At 48.9% G+C, this 18,874-nt stretch overlaps 1 protein-coding gene across 3 annotated transcripts in view; it reads left to right on the top strand.

The window, feature by feature from the left end:
• LOC135902594 (dachshund homolog 2-like) overlaps positions 1–18,874 on the top strand; it is a 255,132-nt gene that overhangs the window by 220,655 nt on the left and 15,603 nt on the right. For all 3 annotated transcript variants that reach the window (XM_065432786.2, XM_065432788.2, XM_065432787.2), the window contains 2 exons: positions 7,204–7,419; positions 12,484–12,546. In XM_065432786.2, the coding sequence (XP_065288858.2) occupies positions 7,204–7,419; positions 12,484–12,546 (279 nt within the window). The remainder of the gene's footprint in view (positions 1–7,203; positions 7,420–12,483; positions 12,547–18,874) is intronic.

The raw sequence follows: 18,874 nt of genomic DNA, 5'->3' as shown, positions 1-18,874 counted from the left end.
ATTTTACCTGCCCTCATTGATGCATCTCTGTATGCCAACTGGACTCCGCCGAAATGAGGCCACCCTACTTTATCGCTTATGGCTAGGGGTGGCCTTCACGAAATCCTACCCGTTTCGCATTGGAATGGCCGACAACGCTCTTTGCAATGCCTGTCTTTGCGAGGAGACGCTGGAACACATTCTGTGCGACTGTCCTGAATATAATGTTCAGAGACAGTCCATGGCGTCTGTTCTAGCGCACCTGGACAATAGACCATTGTCAGTTGCAACCATTTTCACATATCGCCGACAGAAGACATCGCAGCTGAAGGCGACGAAGGGACTACTTCGGTTTATGAAGGATACGGGCTTGGACAAGCGGCTGTGACAGTGATATCGCGTACTGCGCAAGAGTGACGGACTGTAACTGACGATGTGTTCGCTGTGTTATGTGCTCTCTCTCTCTCCTCCCATCTTTCATCTCCCCCATCCCGCTCCCATGTGTAGGGTAGCAAACCGGTTAAGCTAAACTGGTGAACCTCCCTGCCTTCCTTCTCCACTTTTTCCTTCCTTCCTTCCTTCATTTATTTTCATTTCAATAAAAGAAGAGAGCGGAATTCACATCTAATATTCATAATAGGAGCCGTAATATCTGCCGCAAGAACTGCTGCAGCGCAGTCACAACATATGAACGAGTTTTCACCTGCCGCGTTGACTCAGCGGCTGCTACTGGACGTGTGGTAGAGGATTTGATTCCCGGTGGCGGCTGGTGTTGGTAACACAATGCAATAAGGCTTGTATACCATGTTTACGGTTTACAGTAAAAAAAAACGCTAGTTGGGCAAAATTGATTCGGAGCGTCCTACTATACCATCCCTCGTACCATACTGGAACGTCAACATCCGAATTAGTGAACAAGGTTTCGCGAATTGCACCAAATTTAATACTCCCTTGGGTAGTAATAGAGACGGATGCATATTTTGTGATGTTTCAGTGAGTGTCTCCAAAATGATGCTACGAAATAAAGAGTAGGGGATGGAGCGAAAGGTGACTGAACTCTAACACGAAACGACTTTGTCGAAGACGACGTTTGACGGTTACACTGTAGCCGTTTGCATTCCCGTTGCAACAGCCTTCCTTTTCTGCCTCAGTCATTCAGAGTCCAATGTTTGCTTTGAGCAAGGACTCGCTGGGAGGAAAATGCAATGAAGAAAAAAATGAAGCAGTGACTGAAGGCGGTGACTCTGAGATTCGGCGCGATCGTTCAGCTTCCTCCAAGGCTCGAGTCATCGCAATGACAATAACGAGAGATCGACGTACACGGCGCGCCGACTATGCCTCTGGGGGAGCGAGACGGATCGACGTTCCCGGCTTTGGGAGCGCGAGGTGTTCCATCAAACCCCATAATAAAACACGGCTCCCTCTAATCAGACCGAGTTCCTTTGAAATTCATAATACGAGTTAATCATATCAGTCAGGCTTCCCTTTCCCCGTGTTCTCCCTTTCCTCGTCGTTTGTTCCGAACGCTGCCCTGGCGTTACATCTAGCTGCGCGAGATCCCACGTTCTCAGTTTTGGTTTTGAACTTACCACTTTGACGCGCGGGTGAGAGGGAGAGAGTGAAGTGGTGCAGGGAAAGAGGGGGGAGGAGGTGGGAAGCGCGTGCTCGCGAGCCATCGACTACTCTCGGGAACCACTGCGCCTTTGTAGGAGAGGCGCTAAAATCGGACTTTTTTTGTGGTGTCTCTGCAACCGGCGCGACGAGACAGAGCGAGAGACCGTGCCGAAAGGAAAAAGAACCACGACGTCGAGGGAGGGAGAAAGGAGAAAGCGCGTCGGTCCAAATCGATCCGTCATTGGTCTTGTGACGGATCAAGCTTTACCGAGCGCCCATGACGTCATCGAGGGCGATATGGGGCAATCCGTCAAAGTCAGTGCTCGTTCCAAGTCGGATTCGGGTGCTCTTTTAATCTCGGTATTCTGGCCGCGCACGGGTCCGCATTGTTCGCCCAGTGGGCCGGGTTTGCTCTGCACTGTCGCTGCGTTTGCTGGAAGCCGCTCCTGGCTTTTCGGGCCCTCTGGTCTACTGTCCTTCCTTTCCTTTACTTTTTTCTCCGCTGTCGCGCGAAGCGTGTCCCCCAGTTGGTGTCGCTCGTAGATTGGACCAGTTTTTCTTTCGACGCCATTTCTGTGCACGAGCACATGCATTTCCGAGCGCCGGTTCACTGCGTGTGTGCGTGAGTTTGGCTTAAACCTGCTCGATAGCCGTGGAACACTCACGAGCACTAGCTATAGGAAAAGGATGTGGCTAACGCTGCGGCTGAATGCAGCTTTCGTTGGTCGTTTATTATTTATTTATTCTTTATTTATTTTTTTAAATTTCCGGTGCATATTTAAGATTGGCACTGTTTCTCTTCCCCGCTGATGTCATGGGTGAAGGACAGCAAAAGCTACCATAATATTCTGACTTTGTCAGTAGCCCCCTTCACATTAGTGAGGTGCGCTGAACATGTATGCATGTCCCTTGGGCTTCCGTTTTCGCGTCTAATTACTCTTACAGCGCAGCGGTGTATTAGATTCTTAGTTGGGAAGAGAACTCGTCGTGGTGAAAAGGGCTTATCACTGAGACATTCATTTCTATAATATAATTTAAGCTAAAGTTTAATCTGCAGCGCGCTATATTCTTGCTTATATTTTAGAGTTTTGTGAGATGCAGCCTCCATTCGAGGCGCTCAGATCACCCCGCGTATCTTCATCTCATTCTAAATAGTCGTGAACGACACACGGTGCACTTCCATCACAAGGAGCTCGATTTGGTGCTTGATATATATCATAGTATGGCCGGAGGCTGTGTGTCCATTTCAACTCGGAAGTCTAAAAGCTGCATGCGGAGCTGGGAAGGCGGTAACGCATCTCGCATAATGATCTTGAACTGTAGCATCGAGCGCAGAGACACCGCTTTCTATGCGACAGCGTTGAAAATTGTGACTGCTCACGCAACGCTGTGTTGTGTCAATCGCTTGCGCATTGGGAATTCTCGTGCCTCGCGATATTGTCACCGCCGTTTCTTGCGAGAAACCTTCGTCGGTACCGTGTACCGGCAACTTGCACTTGGCGCTGTAGCAAGGATATAAGGTGCGCATAGCTCCAGATCGCGTCGCACTGCCGCGTCATCAGCCGAAAAAAGAAGGAAGAAAGGAAACAGAAAGCGGGCGAACAGATGGGCTCGACAAGTCGCCGGCCAAGTGGCTGACGTTGATGGAGCAGTCGCGAGGGCCTCAATGGCCGCATTGGAAACGCGTCGTCCCTCACCCTCGGTCCTGCTTCTTCTTCTTTCTCTCCCAAGTTAGGAGCAGAGAGCTCCCTTCGGCTGGCCTTCCCGCTTCTACGAGTGCGCAAGAAGCACGGCTGGCTTCTTTCGCGCACCCTGCAGATACGAACGCGCTTACCGGAACCGTCTGTGGTGTAACGTTTGCGCGGACAGACAGACGCCCGCGTCCTTGCAGCTTGTCGCGAAGCGGAGGGAGAGGGAAGTTCCCCCGAACGTTGGGCGCGTATATGCTAATGCCGCGAGACTCCTCCGAACACAGTGTCGAATTGGTCGCGAAGTCCTCCTGCTGCTGTACTGTGGTGCCGGGCGCCCGCCGTTGACGCTTGCGTCTGCGTGTTCCCGCGAGAGAGACTGTTTAGCGACGCGCACTCTCTCAAAGTGTCTTCTCAGTGGGTACGCCCGGGTTAGGGCTTGGCTGCCTCCTCTTCGATCTTTCAGCTGCAGGGTCGCTGTTACGGATCCACTGTTGTTGTAGCAGTGAATGGTGGCGAGAGAGGGAGAGGGCTGACAAAGGAACGCAGAAGAGGGAGAGAGAGTGCATTAAAAGAAGCCCGGGAACGAAAGCGATGATAGAGCACGTTGCGGGGTCTTGTCGAGTCTTCTCATTCGCACTCGGTTCCTCGGACTTGTGCCATTCCTTCTTATTCTTTTTTCATCCTTGCTGTAAAGGGAGTTGAGTGTAGAAATTCGGAGGTCCTCGAGGCGGTCATTTTCATTCGTGACGGATGCGCGTGGTTCCTTTCGAAATGCGTGGCTCTGTGAGGGCGGTACATGCCGCCTTGCTGTGGAATGCAGGGTCTCAGACATGGTGAAGCCATACACCAGTGCTCAGGGCTTGTCGCACTTGAATTTCGCGTGCGTGACGAGCTCGTTACAACCCTGCGAGGCAGGTATCAGTTCTGTGTAACAAATTATCAACGGGATTTCAGCTCCTATAAAGCAAACTGACTATCAAGTGCGCTGTAGTAGAGAAGCATTGGGTTAATTTACACCACCCTCTATAACGTGACGACAATCTAAATAAACGAGCGTTCTTGTATTCTGCCCCGATTGGAATGCGGAGGCCAAACGCGCTGCAGTAGAATACGCGACCTCGTGCTCAGCAGCACAACGCCATAATGAGTGAGCTACGGAGGCGGGCTCTGTAAAGCAAGCGGTGACATTTTGAAGGGGAACACGACTCACTTCGCATGTTTGATTATATGAGCTGTTCACTGAAAATAAGCATTTTGAGTGCTGGAGAAGCAACCAGTTCCAGAGAACTGTAGATTCTTCTGTCGTTTCATAACTATAGACGCATTAACTACAGCTCCATTTAACACGGGTAGGGGTTGCTCCTTTTGCTGTATCTTTGTCTGTTTTGTCACTACCTAATAATGCGCCGGCTACGAGACGAGTTGGCCATTGCGTTATATAACTATTCTTTGTTTGCTGCATATGCTGTAAAATGTAATAACGATAATACACGTGAGGCCTGTCACCACAAGTTTGTTATATAAAACCAAGCCAGTAACGTTGAAATATGATTTTATGTGTTATTCAGTTATTTCTACTAAATAACACCGTGCGTTGTACGAGCACGCCTAATGTTGCATTTGCAAGAGTGAAAGACCGGATTTAGCGCTTAGATCTGTGCCGCATTCTAAAACAAATCCCACGTTGCAGCGACTCTTGTTGCGTAATGCGCGTTGTTGTTCAGTATATATAACAGTTTATCTACTGCAGCAGTGGGACATAAACAGAAACCGAAAAAATACGTATCGCCTATTTTTTTGTAAATTGTGTTTATCACTTAGTAAGATATCTTACTGGGGATACAGCTCAAGTTTAGCATACGTACTGCGCGCTTCCTGCCTATGGTGCGCAACTTACATACGAAACGTGTACCGCGCCATCGTAATATCTGCGTCTAAAATAAATGATTGGGGTTTATGGTTCCCGAACTGTGCGATTTGTTATAATGGGCGTTGTCGTCCGTGCCTCACTAGTTCAGCGTATAAATTGGGGTTTCTGTCGACCGCGCGCTTTGCGCATGCGCTGAGAGCGTGTTGCCTGTAACAGTTGAAGTTGGCGCTGGACAAGATGCGCGGAAACAACTGTGTTTAGTTATTTATTGATTATTGGAAATGTTGGCAACAAGCACAATATTTCGCTGGCTTCTTCACCTCCTTAAATTGTTAAATATAAGTCAATGTTAATCGGTGATGTGAAACATGTCAGTTGCAAACAAATCTACAAACAAGAGCAAGATATATATATATATATATATATATATAAACGAAGGTTGTGGGTTCGGTTCCCACCTGCGGCAAGTTGTTGTTTCATCCACTTTAATTTCCATTAATTTATCGTTTCCTTATTTCATTTATTAAGCACAAGTAATTTCCCCTATGTTGTCCTTGGTGTCAGTGTTTGTTGGCTTCTCATGATATGAATATATATATATATATATATATATATATATATATATATATATATATATATATATATATATATATATATATATATATATATATATATATATATATATATATATATATATATATATATATATGTACATATATATACATATATATATATACAATGTATGTCACATTCCTTGTCTCGTCCTCTTTACCACACCTCGTACAAGTGATGTGCTTGCCTCTCGAGAGAAGCACGAACCTCAAGTAGCGCCCAGCTCCTGTTCCCGATGTCTTCGCCATTACCTCGCAATAAGAACGCCGTCACCTGAATGGTCGAGAAACCGCGCATAACGAGCTGTTTTCCACTCGGCCGGTGCACCCGAGGGCCCCCGGTGCGCGCTTCTTACCGATCAAGGCGTCGCCGTGCAGCGTGCCGCGGTAAGGCAGGCTGGCAGGCGGAGTTCGTTATACGGGTGTCCGCGGGCGAAGCCGCGAATGACGGGCTTGCGCGGCGCGTTTCGTGGACGTGACCGTTCGCCGTAATGATCGTCCGCCTCGGCGACGGGTGCTGCCCTTAACGAAGGCACCGACGTTGGGGAAGAAAAGGCCAAGTGCCACCGCCGTCGTCTTCCGAGATTTTCTCCCTGACCATTATGAGGGGATTTTCGCCTGCGCGCTCTTGAAGAGTGCGGAAAAGCATGCCCGACACTTGCTCGTTTTTTTTCTTTTTCTTTTTTTCCGCAAAAGACGATTTAACTGCTGTCAAGGGCGAATTTAAATTGAAGCTTTTATTACGTGATCCGTATTTTACGGTGACGGCGTTGAGTGTGAAAAAGTAATACGTCTGTTAACGTTCATTGCGATTGTTTTATATTTTGTGTCAGTAGCGGCTGACGCCGCTGAGCTGTATTCGGTTGGAAATATCGCTGCAGAGGGGGGCGAACGTTGCCGAGGGTGGTGTCCTTGCGTCAATATGAAACAACGTAATTGATTATTTGATTGGTCGATCGATCGATCGATCGATCGATTGATTGATTGATTGATTGATTGATTGATTGATTCAGTGAGTGAGTGAGTGAGTGAGTGAGTGAGTGAGTGAGTGAGTGAGTGAGTGAGTGAGTGAGTGAGTGAGTGAGTGAGTGAGTGAGTGAGTGAGTGAGTGAGTGAGTGAGTGAGTGAGTGAGTGAGTGAGTGAGTGAGTGAGTGAGTGAGTGAGTGAGTGAGTGAGTGAGTGAGTGAGTGAGTGAGTGAGTGAGTGAGTGAGTGAGTGAGTGAGTGAGTGAGTGAGTGAGTGAGTGAGTGAGTGAGTGAGTGTACAAAATATTACGGCAAACCGGAACTCTTCATAAAGTAAGCTGGTGTCAACGTACGTGCACTTATCTAGTCTGTGACAATACACGGAAAGTCAAGATGAATTTCTTCGTCTCTGTGTTTGTGTCCTACTACGTCTGTCACTCACCATACCATCTCCCCCCTTTGTGTTTTCCAGTGTTGTACCAGAAGCGTCTGAAGAAGGAGCGCCGATGTCGGCGGCGCATCCAGGATCAGCTGGAGCTTGAACAGAAGAAGCGCTCGCAGTACGAGGAAGTTCTACGGAACAGCATCGCCGCCGACCACCGGTCACCACCCGCGCAACCACAGCCGCAGCCGCAGCCACAGCCACAGCCGACACATTCACAGTCGACGCAACAACTAACGCCGCCTGGTGAGCGCATGACCGCTTCCTTCTCACTGACTGCTGAGCTAATCGCACCTGTTATCAGAGATGTCTAAAACATTTTTTTTTTATTTCTCGTTCTTTGGTCCTTAATTGATCTGGGGATTTTTTTTTATCACGACAAAAAAAAAAGTCTATCCAGCCCCGCAGCGCTACACACAATGTACCCCGACCGGTTCCCAAGCCCGGATTGCCCTCTGTGTGGTGACTATGCGGACTTCGAGCATGTCCTGTGGGGTTGCGCCTCTGCCGGTCCTCCTTTCACTCAAGAGGAAATGAAGAAGCTGATTAGGGCCCAGGATCAGACCTCTCAAACCCTGGCAGTCCAGAGGGCTCGCGACAGGGCCGTCAGGTTCCACCTGATGGTCCCCGAATGGGCCTAGCCAGGTGGCGTGGCGTTTGCTTACGTCTCTAGTGGACAAAATAAAGTTATTTCACTCACTCACTCACTCTATCCAAGCGCACGGGCATGTAAGAAAGTGTACCGATCACATTTAACTATGTGCATATCAGAATCAGCAATGCTACACATTTGGTGCTCATAAAAGTGTTTGCGGGGAAGATTTTATAAAAATCATAGCATATAATTTTAACTTTTTCTAATAAGACGCAGGTGTAGCGAGCAATGCTGACACCGTTAACATTGGCTAATTCCTGCTAGTTCAAGACACGCTGTCAACTGCTGGCATGTATGGCGATTTATTTGCAACGTTTACGCGTAAAGAGAAGTAATGAGACGATCCTACGTGCAATACGGATACTGGTGCTTGCACTGTATGCAGTATGCGTGCGCTGTATGCAGCAATATTCTGTGATCTTCGCTATACAGCGCAGTATGTCTCGTACAGTACGTATCACAGTGTAGAGCACAACAATTGAGAGCAGAGTGCATATAGCGTACAGTGTAGGCAAGAGTCATTTTTATCGGTCATATGTCTGCTCTTGCAGGCACACCTTGCCTCTTGGCCTTCTGACGAAAAGAATAAATAAAGAATATTGACTACGCCGATAGCAACCACATTCTCTAGATGAAACAGTAAAGAACGAGCTGCAAGCTAATAAAAGCCGGGACCCCGTCAGAATGCGGAAGGCGTCTTCTCCTTTTGCATTAAAGCCAAGCAAGAAAAGCTAATCAAGGGCCATGAGAGTGCATTTCAGAAGGCCCCAAAATGTTCTCGCCAGAAATTTTAGCCGTCAGTGCATTTTAAAGCACGCAGCACTATTGAAACTGTAGCCAACGGCACACAGGGACTGACCGTATTGGCAGAAGCTTTTCTCGTGTCGCCAAGGTAATCAATCGATTGGCACCGTTCGCTGGCTAAACATGTGAACAACGGTACGACCCGGCAAGAGAGAGAGAGAGATAGAGAGAGAGAGAGAGAGAGAGACAAAGATCAAACTATTTATTAAAGCGCGTGTGTTTTCAGAGTGCTTCACTCCAGAGCCTCGCAGGAGAATTTGTTCAAAGCTCTCCGGTACCTTTTTACTTCCGGCGTAGTTGGCTAAAGTCAGCCGCGCGATATTTGGTAGTAGAGTGAGGTGGCAGTTAGGGGGAGGGGAGTGCGGGGGATGGGCCTCGGTCTCATAATACGGGCTGCATGTCAGGTGTGTTATACGCCGTATGTGCATTGTGTTGGTGGTGTGGAGGGGGGAGAGGTCACTGGCAACGCCTTGCGTCAGATGCAGTCGAGCCAGTGTTGGTAAAGTGTTTGCGCCGGTATCGACCAATCACGAACACTTATCGCGTACCAAGTGTTTCGCTATTGCGTTAAGACGGCTTAGTAGGAATTCAGGCCGGCCCTAGCTTCCATAACGGCACGCTGCATTTCGAGACAGCGTATATGGGCTGAGAGGGAAACAGTGAGGTGCCACGCGGCGCGCAAAGCGCACACGTTAACATGTTGCCGCGAAGCTCTCTTTCCCGGAGCCTGGAACCGTGGAGGCCTTTGAGTCAACTCGAGAGGAAAGAAAGGTGAAAACACAAAAAAGGGGGGAGGGGGTTCTGCAGTGCATTCCGCCAGTCAGCAAGGGCGCGAGAGAAGAAAAAAGAAAGGATCGGACGTAACAGCTGTTCGTTTCCGAAGATCCATTAGCAAGATGCTTAAGGGGATATTAAAATAAGCCTGCGTTTCCTCGACGCCCTCTGTGCTCGCGTTTTCTTTCGCTTTCCCTGCGCATCTGCGTCACTGCCGTTTCCGCGACTTTGTTTCAGAGGAAGCTGGGAAGGGAGGGGGAATCATTTTTGCTTTTGCCTCGGCGCGCCCGCCTGCAACCTTGTTGCGAGCTCCGTTTAGTCTCACAGCCCCGGGAAAACGCGTTGCCCGCTATGCGACTGCGTCTCCCACCCTTTCATTCGGAAGAGAGCGGTAATTTGCGATGTACGCGGGTCGCTAAGCATTGCTTTCTACTTATCCGGAGTGCGGCAGTCTTGGAACGGCCGCCTTTGATTCTCGGTCTTCAGGCGTACGCCGTCGCTGGGAGTGTTTTTCGATGCTCGATGCACTTGCGATGCGCGTGCTCTCCTTGATTGACTGTTTTACTCGGCTAGCGTCTATTCATTGAAATTCAACACAGGAATCAATTCGGAAATAGACTAAGTGTTGGAGGCGTCTGGTCGCGGCTGAAGCGAAGGAAGGGAACAGCTAACGCGAAAATTGTTTGTGTTAGTTGTCTTGGTAGTTGCTGGCCCAGCTGACACTTCGTGAATACCCTGACCTCTTACGGCTCTTGACCAATATACGAACTGTCCAAACAAACCTTCATCATGATCTTGTGTTTTTGTTTAGGGTCTGTATCTAGATAAATGTATATTCTATTTGGGAGAAATGGTCACCAAAAATAAATCTTTATGTACTTAGCTGACGGCTTATAATGTAGCTTCAGATTAAATTGTATGAAATTTATGACGAAACTTGCACTTTTAAAAGAAAGGCCTGCATCGCAAAAAATGAAATAAATTTCAGTTATCGAAACTTACGAACGCCTCGATTAAGCCAGGAAAGCAAACTGAGTTGATGTCGTAAAGCTTTTCTGACAGTAAGCGCGGATCGTGTCGATTTTGACACTAAGCTTCGTTTAAAGCAATTGGCCACGCTTTTCGCATAGGTCGAAGAATCGCTCCCCCCGCCCCCGATTGATTGATTTCCTTAGCCTTAATAGGCGCACAATCAGCTACAACCCAAATCAATAACGGATGTTATCTGCAGCACCTGCAACTATAGTTAAGGTGTTCGGGAGAGCAACTGTATCCCAGCTATCTAGCTTATCTTTACCGTAAATGTAACTGTTCAAACCTCTGCGAGAATAAGTGCTAAGACTTGTATCACTCAAAGTTGAGGATTACGGCTTGAAGCTAAGGACGTGTCGTTCTCTCTTTCTCTATCTGCTTTTCCCTTTCAGGCTCATTTCCAATTCAACTTCTGTCACCGTTTCCCCTTTACAGTCCTCGTTTTCGTTTTTTTTTTCCTTTTTCTATTCCTCTTTTTTTTTCTCTGATCTCCCACCGCAAATGTCGAGGCGGTGGCTTTGACGACGACTGCTCCGACATCTTGTTCACGGGAATCCGTTGGCCCAGTGGGACGACGGAGCATTTGCATGGGGTTCCGATCGTTTTCCCCCGGAACGGATTGAAGCTCGTTTAAATAAGGGATATCCTCTTCCCTTTGTGCCCAGAATGCGGGAGAAGGGATATTTATTGTTTTTTTTTCGCTTCTTTCCATCTGTGCAATTCTTTGTTTCGTTCCCTTTGCTCCCAATCTCACTCCACGTGCTCGCTTTCTGTTTATATTCGATCAGTTATTTTTTTCTATTTGTGTGTGTGTGTGTGTGCGCGCGCGCTTCTCCCGTCTGTTTGATTTTCGAAGCTGTGTAAATGTTCCGCCAGAGTTCGCTCCCGGCGCCATGTGGGGCGACAGTTTTGTTCTTCAGATGTACCTAACGACTCGCTCAGATTTGTGTATTCGTTTCTTGGAACTGTGCTTTCGCTTGTATTCTTAAAAGTAAACCACAAAAATAAACCGTAGTAAAAGGAATGGCGGGGAATAATATCTTTTACATAGTTGGGAAGTTTTGTAGCCCTGCAGGCTCAAAAGAATACGGAACACAAGGAAAGAAAGCGTCGACAGCTGTTTCACTGTATCGTTGCAAGAAACACAAACATTTGTATTTACTTTAAAAACGTACATTTGCGCGTTGTTTTTGTCCTGCTGGTATAGACAAATCCTAAAAGAAACATGCCTTATTTTGCATTGCTTTATTTCTTAGAGAGATAAAAATAGTTCCTTTGTTTATATCCTGGCGAAATGTGAGCGTTTCTATATCTCTTCCTTCTGCAAGTGGATAAACGTTGTAGAATTCCTACCGCGCCTGCGTGGTAACAGGTACTGCCATGGCCCTTTCTTTTTTTTTTGTAATTGATATGGTATAAGGAGATGTCGACGCACAATTCAAGGCACCGGCTACTCCTTAGCTCTTGAATGAGTCTGGCCTACAACATATGCAGGGTTCAAGATTACATATCAAATAACCTTTTCATACAAGCACCAGAAAATGTCAAGCAACGTCTTAACAGTAACGCTGTGACGTAAGAAGGTCATTCACACAAAAGCAAACAAGCAAAAGAAAGCAATCTAATTCGTGTCGTAGGTGCGTAGGGATGAAAAAGAAAACATGGTCTGAAGTATCGAATGGTTTCGACTTTTTAACGTCTCCCGCATCTACATACACACACGCGCTCCTGCGCAATGTAGCAGATACACACACAAAGGAAGCGCTTATGCGCACAGAACAGATGCAGAGAATGATTGCTTTGCGTGTGGGTTTCTTTCGCATGCTATGCGTTATAATATGTTAATAGGCTTTATTAGATTTTCTATATTCTATGTCATGGGAGCGTGCGCACGTAAGCGTTATTAACTCCGTTGGGTACTCGAAATTTTGCGACCTGAAATATTTTGCTGAGAAATACAAGCTGGGGGAGTGCTGGTCAGATAAGTCAGTGGAGCCCTGAACGTCACTTGTGTACATGAGTGCGTCTTTTCTTCTTTCTTTCAGAACATGTGGCATCACCTGACTTAGAAACAGAGCGTCACAGCAGACAAGAATCCGAGAAAAAAGGTTTGTTTGTTTGCTTGTCTGTTTGTTTGAATATATCACTAAGTATTCGTGGTCTCTGGCGTTGTTACTTCCTATTCAGAGCGACTTCTGTAGTCCTTTTTTCTATATGCGAGCATGGCTATATACTGTGCTTTAATGGGTTCGAACTTTAACACGTCACTTGTTATCACTTGCGTATCGTGGCGCACTCGCCACATATAAATTGCGGCCCCGTAGGTTCTACCCGTCTCATGTGGCCGCTTCTTATTACCGCTTTCTTGGTAAACAAGCTGACGAATGAAGCAGTAAAGTAGCGAACATTTCCACGCATGTGGCTCTTAAGCTAGAACGCAGTCTGCCCTTGGGGAAAATACGTATATAATAATCAGGCATTTATAGCAATTTGAATATGAAACCACAACCCGCAAGTGAGGTTTCTTGTCAGCTCTTGATTCTTTGGTCCGTTCTTTTTTTTTTTTTATTGAGATGAAATTTTAGGAGAGGTTGGCGCCTTTATGGTGGCACCGGCTACTCCTTGTCACTTGGCAAAGGAAAACAAGTTTGCGTAAAAAGGGAGAATAGCGACACGAAAGATGGCACTCAGTAGAACACTCAGTAGAACACTGGTCCGTTCTTCGTTGGAACGCAAAGTCTCTCGTTTGATGAACGGCAGCAATAAACTAGAAGCGATGTAGGCCAGATGGACAACGAATATTTATATATATAAACGTCTACATGCATATACTTTACAGGTGAACCAAATTAATTTAAAATTGAACAATTGAGCGAGCTGTACCTCACTCTTCGACTGTCTCAGTGATTGTCAGAGCCAAGATTACTGTATGGTGTCTCGCTGATCGATCAGCAAATCTGATTACAGCCCAGACGCCCTTACACCCAAACTTACATTGAACGGAGCTTCGGTGATCTACCAGCAATCCTGACTTCAGCTCAGTCTGAAGGACAGGATATCTTCCTGATTAATATAGCTCAAACAAACAAAAAGGGTGTAGCACCGTTGGCCCGTCCCTCAAATGCAGTTGCCACTGAGAGTCAAAAGTTTTGTAGGCCACAACCCACAGGGATGGGCCTACTCTTCAAGTATAGATATTGGAAAACAAAACTATTTTCTCTCTTTCTACAACTATGTTTCCCATTGTCACGTAGTCAGTCAAGGCTTCAGCGAGGAACGCTAGGCACGCACAACTTATTGCCAGGTCAATGTGAACATCGGCAACATCGGGCAATATTAACGCAGAGTTCCGGAGACGGCGCCGCAACACCGCGTGCACCAGTCTCACTCAGAGTTTGCTCGTGGGGACAAACTATGACCGTCGGTGCAACCCGAAGCCGGGGTTTTCGGGACCACGTTCTCCGAATACGTTTTGCGCGTCATTTACATATATATATATATATATATATATCCAAGTGGTTGTTGTCCGGACGAGCAGGGGATTGCGCCCCGGCCTCGTACACATAACGCGTGGGCAACTCGCGACGCTGTGAAAGTATACGTAGCAAGCCTGCGGCCTTAAACCGCAAAATCAACCTTTGCGCATTTAGTTGGCGGATAACTACCTAAGGACAAATGTATTATAGTCTTTCCCCACAAAGTAAAACGTTTAGAAGGCATGCCCATTTCAATATGCCAATGAAATGGTTTCCTTGCCAGTGCATGAGCTTGGAAATTAGTTGCCGAACTAATGAGAGAAAGGTTGAAACGAGGAAAAATTGGGAGGTTTATTAGGGATTGATCCAGTCTGCCACCCTGCACAGGGGGAGACAAAGAAGGGACGATGTGAAAAGGGAATACAAATCATGCGTAAAAGACTTAGTGCTCGAACACACACTGCTGTCACAGCCTGACATCTTGAACGATCAAGCACGGTACACGGAGTCCTTGCATCTCCGCCCTGTGGTTATTGGGTGCACGGGCTTAAGACGTAAATGCGCGATGAATTGGGGTTCTGACCGATGCCTTTATTTCTTGCCACAGTAGCGACGCGCAGCGGTCAACGACCCAGCCTTCTTCTTACTTCTCACTTGTCTATATCTTCCCACTCGTCTATAGCTGGCGTTATATAGGCAGCCTTTCAGCAAGCAGAGGGGCACGCTCGCATAGCATCACGAAGTCAACGACGCGTCTTATAACGGGTCATCCATAGCGCACGGGAAAGACAAGCAGGTTCACACGGGGCGACGCTTCAAACTGACCGTTTACGACGAGTAATCGTGTGCGCAAAGCGCGCCACGTCCGGACATTATGGGCGCTCGGCGTTTCTCATTCTTTTTGCGCGTTTTCCTCGCGAGCTACCTGGCTTGCGCCTTTGTATCTTTGCCGGCGCTCGCGACGAACCACGGTGCGCTGTACGGCTAGTCGGGGCGGCACGCATAGCAGCGCCAGAGCTCGTCGCAGCCAGGTGGGCGGTGCGGGAATCTAATTAGCGGCGCCAACAGTTAATCAAAGGAGAGCGCCGTATACCGGGGCCCCCGCGGAAGGAGCGCGTCTTCCCACGCGACCCTTGCTTGCCAAGCGACCCCGTTGTTCCCAGGCGTCCTCCAGCGGCCAGATTCACAGACGCTGCCTGCTGCTGGTTCGCAAATTTCCGCGCTCGAAAACTGTCCCGTTATTCTGGTTGCCTTCATTTACTTTAGTTTTGGATGTTTTTTTTTTATTTATGTATACGCTTATTCTCGTGCTCGTTTATTGTCGTTTCTTCAGGCGACCGTAGAATATGCGGGTGGCGAATTTTTTTCTTCGGGGAGATTCGTTGTTACTAGGGGACTTGTGTAAACCTTCCCGACACCCCTGTGCCCACGTTTAATAATTTGCTGGCCCGCCGCGATTGCTTAGTGACCATGCTGTTGGGCTGCTGAGCACGAGGTCTCGGGATCGAATCCCGGCCACGGCGGCCGCATTTCGATGGGGGCGAAATCCGAAAACACCAGTGTACTTACATTTAGGTGCACGTTAAAGAACACCAAGTGGTCAAAATTTCCGGAGTCCCACACTACGGCGTGCCTCAAAATCAGATTGTGGTTTTGGCGCGTAAAACCCCAAATTTAATTAATAATAATTTGCTTGCACTCTGCTGACAAGACGTTAGCGCGGAACTACGAAATAAAGCATGGCCGGCATTGTACATTGCCTTACACCCAGCAGATATACGCGAGTATCCCTTTCTTGTCGAAAAGATGGGGCTAAGGATGTTTTTGACCTTAGAGCTGACTCATCGTTGGCCTACTGCGAACTGACAGATTACGGGGAGGAATTTAGCACTTGTTCAGCCCCAGATTATTGGGTGGGCACAGATAGATAGGTAGCTCTGTTTGCCGAGTGGTCCTGCGTGCTAGAAAGCGTTAAACGCCAGCTCTGCGGGGGTTCAGCAAAAGTTAGTCGCGACGCTTAATGTATGAAATGAGACTATACATCCCCCAGAAGTTTTTCGTCGGCTCCTCCTCATAGCAGGGGGTTCAAGAACTTTTGCTTCCTGAGCATCATGCATGCAGGGTTTGCTATGGCAGCTCCGCAGGACTACTTTGACACCCTCCTTTCGTTTCCCACCCTGTAAACAGAACGATACACGAGACCTTCCTTCTCGTCCCTTCCTCCATCGGGCGCCAGCACGGGTGTGTGTGTGTGTGTGGGATCGAAGGGGGGGGGGGAGGGGGCAGAAATCGCGAAGCGCGCCGCTAAAGGCGGCTTTGGTCCAACGCCGTCCCGCAAGCTGCTTTATGAATAAACATGAACTCTTTCGCGTGGGCCCATCGCGCTAAGCTCCTGCCAGTATCGCCGCAGTTTAGGCAGCGTCCTCCCCGGCTTCTCCGCGCGTTGGCGAGAGACGTCAACAAAAACAACTGAGTCAACAAGTCCGCGAGGAGCGCGCATCGCATCGCGCCACCGTTGCGTCGGTCGCGCCGCGGCGTTGCATCGCGCGGGGCCTTGTTTATCGAGCAGTCACCGTCCGCTTGTCGCGTTCAGCGCACCTCCGCCACCTCTCCCCATCCGCCACACACACACACACGCACACACTCCTGTTTGCCCAGGTCCTGCGCGAAGCCCGGTCACAAGCACGCGCTTTGGCGAGTGTGTGTGTGTGCACTCTTGCTGCATAGCCCCGGCGACGAGCACGACGCGGGCGCGCGTTTTGTCTCTTGCGAGCGCGACGCCCCAAATGGCGCGGATGCGCCCGGGCTTCTGCATCCACTATAGCTGGTGATGGATTCGAAGACGTGCCGATATGCAAATGCTAGGCACGCGGTGCACGCGCAGCGGTGGGGGGGAACGTATCGCGCAGACCAATCTCTGGAATAATTGGCTGCGCTTATCACCGCTGTTCACGTCGCCAAAAACTCTCGCCACCGCGTCGCGCCGAGCGCTGGAAGCTACAATAAAAGAGGCTCGGCTGAGGAAAGAAACTCGGGTTGGCCTTCTCTCCTCGTTACTGGTGCTGCCCGGGGCACTCGTCGTATGAACGATGGCGAGGTGCGTTTTTTTTTTTCCTACCTAGCGCTATCGGCCGTGTTATTAGCGCGCCCGGAGCTAAAAGGCAAGCCACGGCTGCTCGAGACGCGCCTCTGCTGGGCGCCTGCTATCACGCGCGTGGAACAGTATGGCGCGCCCGATGTGTTATACGAAGGAGGCATTATCGCGCGCTCTGCTTTTGTTTGACCGAAGCCGGGTCTCTTGCTGCTTCGACAAACTCGCCCTTAAAGGACCGTCTTAGCCACTGTGTTCTGTCGGGCTTATTTTTTAATCATGTACCGTGAGAAACAATTGACGTCGACTGTGACCCGCGTCGTGCGCCATCGTCTTCTGCATCACCCTTTCCTTTACCCTATCTCTTTCTCTCTCTCTCTCGGTCGCTTCTTTCTTTTTTTCGTCCAGGACGAAAGCGCCTCTAGCGAATGTTGTAGTCAATACCTTGTACGGCCGCTGTATCGTTTCTCTCAGCGGATCGCTCGTCGTCAGAGGCGTCCTGCGATCCTTAGCGCATTAGTATTCCGTGCTGTTTTTGGTATGCACGTGGCCAAGCTGTGTCGCCAGGTGGTTTCGGAAATCTTCAGTATCTTCTCTTGCAAATTTCCGCTAACGCCATCCCACACCAGTAAGTAGACGATAAAGGGATCGACTAATTCGCAAAGGCAGATCATATGGCGGAGTTATAAGTAAATAGATACGAAATAACGTACCCCAGTTTGACATGTCCAGAGGACAGGTCAGCCTGAATGACGCGTTTTTACCTGGCTCATTCCTATTTGGTTACAGCGCAAGCAAGCCGCCGCAACCCTCCGTTTAATGCGCGCCCTGCAGCGCGGCACGTTCGTTGCTCGTTAAAGCCACGCAACGAAGGTCGCTGCAGTCGCTTCAACGCAGCGGGCGCCGCCATTTCTAGTTTATGCGCCCGTCTTATAGCACGAGAACGACGCTATTACGAGGCTAACGCTCGAAGGGGCAAAGCAGCGTGTACACGCGCAGCTATATGTGAAAGGGGCAGCTACACAAACTCGCACAGCCAAGCCACGCAGGGAAAGACAAAAGCGTCCGAGACAGCGGCGTAGTTGGAGCCATCTGGTGCGATTCGCACGCAATTACGAAAACATCCAGCCCTCGCTCTTCATACGGGGACGGCCAGCTCGTTTGCCTCTTCGGGGCATGGCTGGCTTGCCCCGGCGCTCTCGTTCCTGCGCTTCCGTCTTTATTGTTTTTTTCTTTTTTTCATCACTAGCTACGGCCGCTCATTTCCTCTCGCTGTCCATATTCCATCGCCCGCCGTGGCCTCTGAAATACGCTCTCCAGATTGGAATCCATTAACTTCGGAAACCCAAGAGCAGCCCCCTTTTACCCTGCTCGCTTGCCCGTTTGCGAGCGTGTGCTCCGGCGCCCTGCCAGGCAAACATTCAGCGCCGCCGCCGCTGGCGCACTTGCGGAACGGGCGCGGTGCGCGTCTCCGGTGCTCATCGACGGCTTCCCCGCACTCGAAGATGGGAGAACTCTGTTTTGACAGACACACTACGAAAAACAGTCATCGAATGAGAACGTACTTAAATTGAATAATAAATTAATTTTTTTCTTTAGTGAGCGCATGGGCTTGCAGAGGCGATACTTTGCGAGCGCGGTGGATGCATTTGATGTCGATTTGTGCATGCCGCCGGCGGCAAAGTGTTGCGCCTTAAGTTCGGCCGAACGAAGCTGACGAATCCGAGCATCAATTTAAATGACGCAGCTATTTTTAATTCATGGAGATCAAAAAGTATATGTACAGTTTGCGTATTTCTGGGCGACCTGCATTAGCTATTGCGGTGCTCTAGTACTGTACTTGTGTCGAGTTCTTCAGGCTAACTCTTA

This window comes from Dermacentor albipictus, chromosome 3 (genome assembly GCF_038994185.2).
Source record: "Dermacentor albipictus isolate Rhodes 1998 colony chromosome 3, USDA_Dalb.pri_finalv2, whole genome shotgun sequence".
In the NCBI taxonomy this organism is placed as follows: domain Eukaryota; kingdom Metazoa; phylum Arthropoda; class Arachnida; order Ixodida; family Ixodidae; genus Dermacentor; species Dermacentor albipictus.
The sequence above is the reverse complement of the archived record's forward strand: the minus strand, read 5'-3'. Positions and strand labels throughout refer to the sequence as shown.